The sequence below is a fragment of the Rhamphochromis sp. 'chilingali' genome (genome assembly GCF_963969265.1).
Source record: "Rhamphochromis sp. 'chilingali' genome assembly, chromosome: 2".
Classification (NCBI taxonomy): Eukaryota; Metazoa; Chordata; class Actinopteri; order Cichliformes; family Cichlidae; genus Rhamphochromis; species Rhamphochromis sp. 'chilingali'.
In genome coordinates this window covers 59,312,908-59,320,685 of record NC_137930.1, presented here as the reverse complement: position 1 = coordinate 59,320,685, position 7,778 = coordinate 59,312,908, and the positions used below count along the sequence as shown (strand labels likewise).

The following is a 7,778-nucleotide window of genomic DNA, read 5'->3' as shown; positions in this document are numbered from 1 at the left end:
CAGAGGGAGAGAAAGCACATCTGTAAGCTGAGTGAGAGAGCTTGAGGATCAGATAAACACCTCTTCCTCCTCAAGACAAGGCCTCCTGACTGTCACAGGTGCAAGCTCGGTAGTTTTAATTTTCAAAATACACACAACACTGGTATTTTTGCACAGAGATTTTAATATTCCTCCCATAAAGATGGAGAGTAAACAGCTTAGTTAACCTTATGTTTCATTAAAGCACAATATGAAACAATAATAATTTAAAAAAAAAAAAAATGCATTTACCGTCCCACCCCATCACATCTTTTTGCAGTAGCTTACTTTATGTGACAGACAGTGCAAACACCAAATTCAGTTAACTTGCAATGCAAATATTACAAATCAAACTTATTACAGGTTAAATGGCTATCATCAACTCGTACAACCTTTAAACATTTAAAATCAGGTCAATTTAATTTTGCTTAACGTATAAACAAATTCCTCATCATAGAGCACAAGTCCAGCTGAGGAGTCGCCCTCCTCGTGTGACACTGTCAGCAGATTCTTTATTTTGCACACTTTGTGTCGATGGATACATCACAGGTTCTCAAGTTCCTCACGTGACCAACGAAAAGTGGGAGGAAATGCATGTACAAGTCAAAAATATCACACGCAGCTGAGTTGTATCCATTTGTTTATTAAATCCTTCTGTCAGGACAGAACAAGCAGTGACTTTTCCCCCCCAACAAAGATGAGCTGTACATACAACCCACAGCCATGTTTTTAAAAAACCGGGCCTCTCATTTGGTTTTTCATCCCTTTCCTGCAGGCACTGCTGACTAAAATGAATAAAGGTTCATTTAATCCTCTCATGTACAGTCTAAACCTGAATCTGACAAGCCAAATATGTACACTTTCATACAAGTACTTTTTTTACAGTAAATTAAGACTTAACTGCTTAATACTCGAGGGCGTCCAGGAGAAGCTAATTCAGGTAGTTTCTACTGTAGCTGCTTTAAAAATGCACATATTTCAGTTAAGTAAACTGTTGTATTTGTAGTTTTGAGAACAATACAGAATCACAAGCACAACACTAGGAAATAAAAAGTACAAAAAAATCATTTCCAAAGCAGAAGGTGAACAGTCCTGTACCCTAGGGGTTAAAAGTGAACTCCATTTTAAACTGAGAGAAAAGCTCCAAGTCTGACAGCTATTTCACACCAACATCTTATTACTCCACCTATCCACAGTGCTGCTACATACATACTTTGGGACATAGGCACTAACATTGAAAACACAGTGGATCTATGCACACAGCCATCACAACTCTAGGAATTGATCAGTAGGCCCATGAGGAGGCTCGGATGGACAGCAAAAAACATAGGGTGGGTCATACAGAAGGTAGTGCAAGGTGGGGGATGGTCTAGCCCTTGACGGGTGAAGGTTCTGAAATTCAGCACTTAACATTTTGGATGCAATTCCCCCCCACACTTCCCAAATTCTTTTGAAACCACATGCACAGTTCAGAGTTGAGGGGGAGGGGTTGGGGGGGGGGGGGGGGGGGTAGGACTGTAGCATACAATTCATTTAAATCCACGTCCCACGGTGCCTGACGACACCCCACCCCACAGTCGGCTAGCTGCCACAGCAAAAAGCCCAACAAGAAGAAAGCCAGCGAGGACGTGCCCAAGGTCAGTGTTGTCGATGACATACTCATTCTCACACACAAACAATCACACCTTAAACACAAATGGCCAGAGTTACAAAAGTCTGAAGTACAGATGAACTGCAGGAGAGAATAGGAAAGGGGAAAAAAAAAAAGAAGACAAAAAATAAAAAAAGCTGCGTCTTCATCTACGCTTTTGCTTCACCCCCAGCTTCCTTTTCTCCGTTTTCAACCTCCATCGCATCTTCTCCGTTCTCCACGCTCTCACTCTTCCCCTTCTCTGCTTCTTTCTGTTCACGAGACACAAACCAGTTCAGCACACCTTCACTTTTTGCCAAACCTAAAATCGTGCTTATCACACCCTCTTGTGGCTGTTTTAGTAAACAGATCCATCACCTTTGAATCCCTCTCTGCAAATTTCTGGAACATGTTGGCATAGATGCGTTTGTCCTTCTCGTGCTGCTCCTTTATACGTTTCTGACAAAGTAGCACCTGGAAGAACATAAAGCAGACGTCACCCTGCTGTATTTCCAGATATGTTATGGGTACAACAACAACTAAAAGACTGGATATGCAGAACAGTTGTTTTATGACCAGTGACCTAAAAAAAAACAGCGTTTTCAATCCCAGAAGCACAGTCATATTTGTTCACCCATCCTGGTTTGTTACTAAATGAATCCAGTATAAACTTTCGTTTACACCATGAAAATAAATTAAACATTCACCTGTCTCATTTTGGATGGTAGTAGAATAAAATTAGACACATTAACCAAACTGAATTGTAACTGCCATAACAGAGAGAGACAGATTTTTAAAAAAATTAAATATCATCTTAGATTGATTAAATTTCAACATTGAAAGCTGCTTGAATTACACATCAAAGGCACACTGTGTTATACCTGGTTCTTGGCAGCTTTGTTGGCAGGATACAGCTGAACCACTTTTTGGAAATCATCTCTCGCCTTCTCAAACTCGTTCATTCCAAACAGTGCCTCTCCCCTTCGGAATAACGCCTTTTCATTGGATGCATCCAACTCCATCGACTATAACATAATTAAATATAATTACATAAATATAATTAAATGTTTTCAGTATTTAAGCAAAAACCAAGACAAACCACTGATCACACACACACACACGTGCTGCTTTAAGACAAAGAACAGTTACCAGATACCTTGTCACAGTGTTCCAGGGCTTTGTTTGGCTCCTGTAGTTTAAGGAAGCACATGGCCAAATTCAGGTGTGCAGCGAGCTGCAGTGCTTTCGCCTTCTTATCGTCCTCTTCTGACAAACCAGATTCATGTTCCAGCCATGACACAATCCTTTTGTACTGCACTGATGCATGCTTATATTTTCCCTCCTGAAGCATATAAACCATTGCATCACAAAACATCTTGAAATCCAAGACAGGATCACTTCTTAAATTTAAAACAAAAAACAAAACAAACCTTAAAATACTGTGTTCCCTTCTCTTTGACAATGCTGCTCTGCTCCAGCTTTTCTGAGGTGTTCATTTCCCATGATTCCTTAGCCTAAAATAGAAAGAACACATTTTCCTTTTTAGATGAAAATATTGTAAATGAGCATCTAAAGTGCTGCTGTGTTTGCCACACACTCCCACCTTACCTTCTCAAAAGCTGTTAGTTTAATCTTGTACTGCAATGTCGCTCCACCAGGAATGTTAAACTTTGCGTTTCCTGCATTCCCGAAACCATATCTAACAAATCAGACAAACATATCATTAGTCATGAGTAAAGGGCACAAAAATCACTGCTGGTGTGCAACTTAAAAACCATTTAAGTTAAGGTATTGGATACTGCAAAAAAAGAGATAATTCTGCAGCCATTTTCCTGTTTAATCACATTGCAAAGCTTAACCGTTATAGTTGATTATATTAGTCATTACTCATGCTGTCACTTAGCTTAAAACCAAAGACTGCACAACTATCCAGTTAAAAATTCATGTAGCTAATTCTTGCAGGAATTAATGTTTATTTACTGTTACAGCAGCATCTTTAAACTGTGGAAATATTCTGTAAAGAGATGCTTGAGAGCTGCAGAAAAAGCAGTTCAAGAGTCTAAAATTGGACTGACTTCATATGAACATAAAATGTCACCACTATGAAGTTAGTGGTAAGAATTTGCACATGTGAACATACTTAGGTTTAATTGTGAAGACCGCCTCCTCTCCCTGTTCCATAGCCATGATAGCCTTCTCGACTCCAGCTGGCAAACCGAAACTCTCACCATCTCCAATTTCAAACTTTAATTCCCTCTCGTCAAATACACTGTCATCGCAGGTCCCTATCACGGTTACTGAAGAAGACAGAAAATGTTCAGGTTAGTTCATGTCCCACTCAGTCTTGATTTCTTGGCAGACTGCCACGTTACAAAGTCAGCCATTTCTAAAGTGTCAGTGAAGTTCTTTTCCATCATTCGGTCTCATTTTTAGGAACCTTAAGAATTCCGTGTAATAGTACTTGTATGATTACAGACTCAGTTTCTTAAAGAAACCAAAACTGTCTTATAGTCATCTTTGAGCATTTACAGTCACACTGATGAGCTGGAGACCCGAGTAGACATTCCTGTTATACTTGTGTGCATATTCGGTGGGCTGAAATGTAAATTCTCCCCGAACTCCCAAAAAGTTGATTTTGTTCATCTAGACGTAGCGGTTTCAGTTGGAGAAACATTTCGTCACTCATCCATGTGAGCTCTTCAGTCTCAGCTGATTGCAGGTTTAACCACGCTTATAAACAGTACCTTTGCACAATGATTGAAAGTAGCCCACTGAGTGATCATTAATATGCAAAATGTCATGACCATTGATCAAAGACCATTGATTAATGGCCATAAGTACCATTCATAGAGAGTTGTGGAATGGCTGCAACCACAGCATTGTAACACAGTTGGTCCAAAGGGGGGGGGAACAAAACAAAAGTGAATGCCACTCAAGCTCGCAGACTTGGAAAGTATAATCGAGGTTTTAATCAAGCCCAATACATCACCTGGACCATTGCTGAAAGTGGATATCTGCAGGTTTACCTTTGAATAGCTCTATATTGTAGTGGTTTAGACAGTGACTTGGCAAGTAAAATGCTGCTCGTTTAACTCCAGCTGGAGTCACAAATCGCCTAGAAGTGTAAAACTCACAAATCAAACATGCAAAGCTACTTGCTCTAGCGACCCCTTGTGACAAGGGCGCAGGAGAAAGTAGTTTCTTCGTTATGTCTGCAAGTCCACTCTTGGTGACAAAACCAATCGGTTACTGAATTATTATTCAGTGGGTTTGTTAAAACATAATAAGGGACATATAAGACCATAACCAAAGGCAACGCTGTTTGAAAAGATTATTATCCTCAATATGCTCTTACTTAAACACATTTAACCAGGGACTCTACTTTCCAAGGATGGAAATATAAAACATGAAATTAATTGTATCAAACACATTTCTGGATGAATTACCTTCAACAGCTGCTCCTTCATTAGGTTTAGAATATCCCTCTCCTTTAGTGATAATGCGTCGGATGATTCCTCCATCCTCTTCTTCCGTTATGTCTTCCCCTCTAAATTCAAACAGTTCCACCTATAAGCATGTAGACATGTGACAAAAAATGTATATCTTTTCATTAAAAAAAACAACAAAAAACAACAACTTTTTCAATATAATTTCCAAAGTTCCCAATTTTTTCCTCAAAAGATTAGTTCTTTTGGGGGCAGGGGGTGGGGGGAGCAGTCATTCAGGTTTGTATTTTTTTCCTTTTCTTTTACTGTAGTCTTTAAACAAAAGGTTACAACAGTTATCCTAAATGTATGAAAAGGTAACAACTGGTTTTATACAAAACAATAAAAACAGAAGGCTGTATAACAATTTTTAACACCATCAGAAGCAACAACTATAAGCACAGTGGAGATTCAAATTGTGAAACTGCTTATCATGATTTGCTTTTTTGCAAGTCTGGCCACAGAGATACCACTTAAAGAGATAAGCATTATCAGAAAAATTATTTAAGTTATCCTAAATGCTAAATTTAAGCATTTTATGATCCACAGCTGAAATTCACTGCAAAGATAACTGAGACAGACTGACTGAAATATGCAATGTGTAACCTGAACTGTAAAGGTAATTTATAAACTTGGAAGCAAAAAGATTGTAAAGTATTTTGTACTTGCTGAATTGAAGCCACTTCTCAATTTCTATCTTATCATGGGAGCCCAGATATATAGTATCTCAAACTACACAGTTAAAAGTACTTAATGGACAATGAAAACTGGCATCCTTACCTCAAAAACAAGAGTGGCACTGGGTGGTATCTTGGGTGGGCTGCCTGCAGAGCCATAGGCATACTCTGGCTTACAGATGAGCTGGCACAACTCTCCAATTTTCATTGTGGCTACACCGATGTCCCAAGCCTTTATTACTTGTCCTATGGGGGGAAAGGTAGATTACATGGTAAATGGCCTGTATTTATATAGCACTTTACTAGTCCCTAACGACCCCAAAGCGCTTTACACATCCAGTCATCCACCCATTCACACACTGGTGATGGCAAGCTACATTGTAGCCACAGCCACCCTGGGGCGCACTGACAGAGGCGAGGCTGCCGAACACTGGCACACCCTTGTCTCAAGGGGCAGCAACCCCCTTTGTGGTTATGTGGGGTCATGTGGTTATGTGTTACCTTAAATGCATTCTGGTTCATTTCCTTTATTAAAAGGTCATTTTTTAAAACGTAGAGAAAATCCTGCACTGGTTGTGCAGCTATAACAAATATGAAACTAACCTTTGCCCAACTCAAAGGAAAACTTCTCTCCTCTGTCTCTACTGGAGTCAAAATGAGTCCCGTCCAGAAGTGTGCCCACATAATGTACAAACACTTTGTCGCCGGACATAGGCAGTTCTGTGCTTGTACCTTCCCTTTTGATCACCTGGAGAAAAAGGTAAGACGAGAATTTATCAAAGAACATCAGAAAGCAATTTCTTGAACATGCTTGTGATCGCTGCCTTGCACGCGCACCACGCACTTCGCTTAGTGAACGACTAAATTGCAAACTTGTTTATTATGAATGAAGGCCTATATATTTAAAGCCCTCAGTATGTGTTTAATTGTGGGATGAAATATAGAATGTGTCCATCAATAAAATGACAGTTGTTTCTTCAAGGCTCCAGATCCTTCTAGAAATGCAGACCGTTTCATTGACAGCTAGTCTTGTTTCTGACATTCTGGTACTGAGTTAGTTCTCATAACTGTGACGCTGCATACCATTATAAGGTGTTCCTAGCATTAAAGTTAGCTTTCGTTGAATTTTTAAAAAAAAAAATCAGTGTATGCGACAGCATAGCTATCGATAGCTAACGTTAACCTAGCCGAACAGTAAACAAGCTGTCAGCTAACCACTCAGCTAGCTAGGTGCTGAGTACCAAATCAAGCACCATTTTTTACCTTTAAAACACCCCCATCTTTCTTTGGTGTGATGTCCTCTCCTTCCAGGGGGATTGTATGTTGTACTTCACTTGTTTGTTCCTCTGCAGTCATCGTCATGAAGCTGATCTGTCCCTTCTCTGCCTTGCACAACAATCCAAACTAACACTGGCTAATAGTGACGGTGGCTAAAGCCCCTACTACTCAGATCAAGTGCTGCAAGCAACAACCTGATCAACGTTTACTAGCTGGCTTAACTTCCTCGAGAATACAGCACAACTACCAACTAGCAACAGAGGTCCTTTGCTATAGTTCACCAGTCACGCTGCTATCGGCTTATAATACGAGGTTTACGCAATGTTGCCTTCAGTCCACGTTATCCTGCAATCTGGCATCTCACAGACGCTTAAAGAAGGGCAGAGAACTTTCCAGACAGTCTAGGAGGTACCGGGGGGGAGGGACCAGCGTAGGTGACGTTAAATATAGTTTAAAGGATCTACCTGGAAGGCGGCAGCAAATCCAACGAGCAATACTCATGCTTATTTTACGAATGTTTTAGGTCAGTACTCAAATTGCTAATATCAAGGCTATCTGACATTCTCTGTCATCAAACAGTGTTACAGTAAATGACAAAATCGTGGATAAATACACACAACCCCGTCCGGACAAACGTTACTGTACATTAAAACATGCACTCCTTCTCGTAGCTCGTTTCCTATTGGCCAG

The 7,778-nt window shown here is 40.1% G+C and overlaps 1 protein-coding gene across 1 annotated transcript; it reads right to left on the bottom strand.

Moving 5' to 3' along the window:
* Positions 1-641: 641 nt before the first annotated feature.
* fkbp4 (FKBP prolyl isomerase 4) lies at positions 642-7,478 on the bottom strand. Its single transcript, XM_080875881.1, has 11 exons — positions 7,074-7,478; positions 6,414-6,558; positions 5,914-6,056; positions 5,095-5,215; positions 3,789-3,945; positions 3,257-3,347; positions 3,079-3,162; positions 2,805-2,990; positions 2,530-2,673; positions 2,027-2,122; positions 642-1,920 (listed from the first exon to the last, which is right to left on the bottom strand). The coding sequence occupies exons 1-11, from the start codon at positions 7,170-7,172 to the stop codon at positions 1,819-1,821; spliced, it is 1,368 nt and encodes a 455-aa protein (XP_080732007.1). The 5' UTR covers positions 7,173-7,478; the 3' UTR covers positions 642-1,818.
* Between the last annotated feature and the right edge of the window lie 300 nt (positions 7,479-7,778).

Bases quoted from the DNA above. Each gene is read 5' to 3' on its own strand.
- fkbp4 (XM_080875881.1), bottom strand. From the start codon at position 7,172: ATGACGATGACTGCAGAGGAACAAACAAGTGAAGTACAACATACAATC. The intron at 2,674-2,804 runs GTATCTGGTAAC...ATTATGTTATAG, and splicing joins CCCTGGAACACTGTGACAAG to TCGATGGAGTTGGATGCATC. The intron at 2,123-2,529 runs GTATAACACAGT...ATGTTCTTCCAG, and splicing joins ACAAAGCTGCCAAGAACCAG to GTGCTACTTTGTCAGAAACG.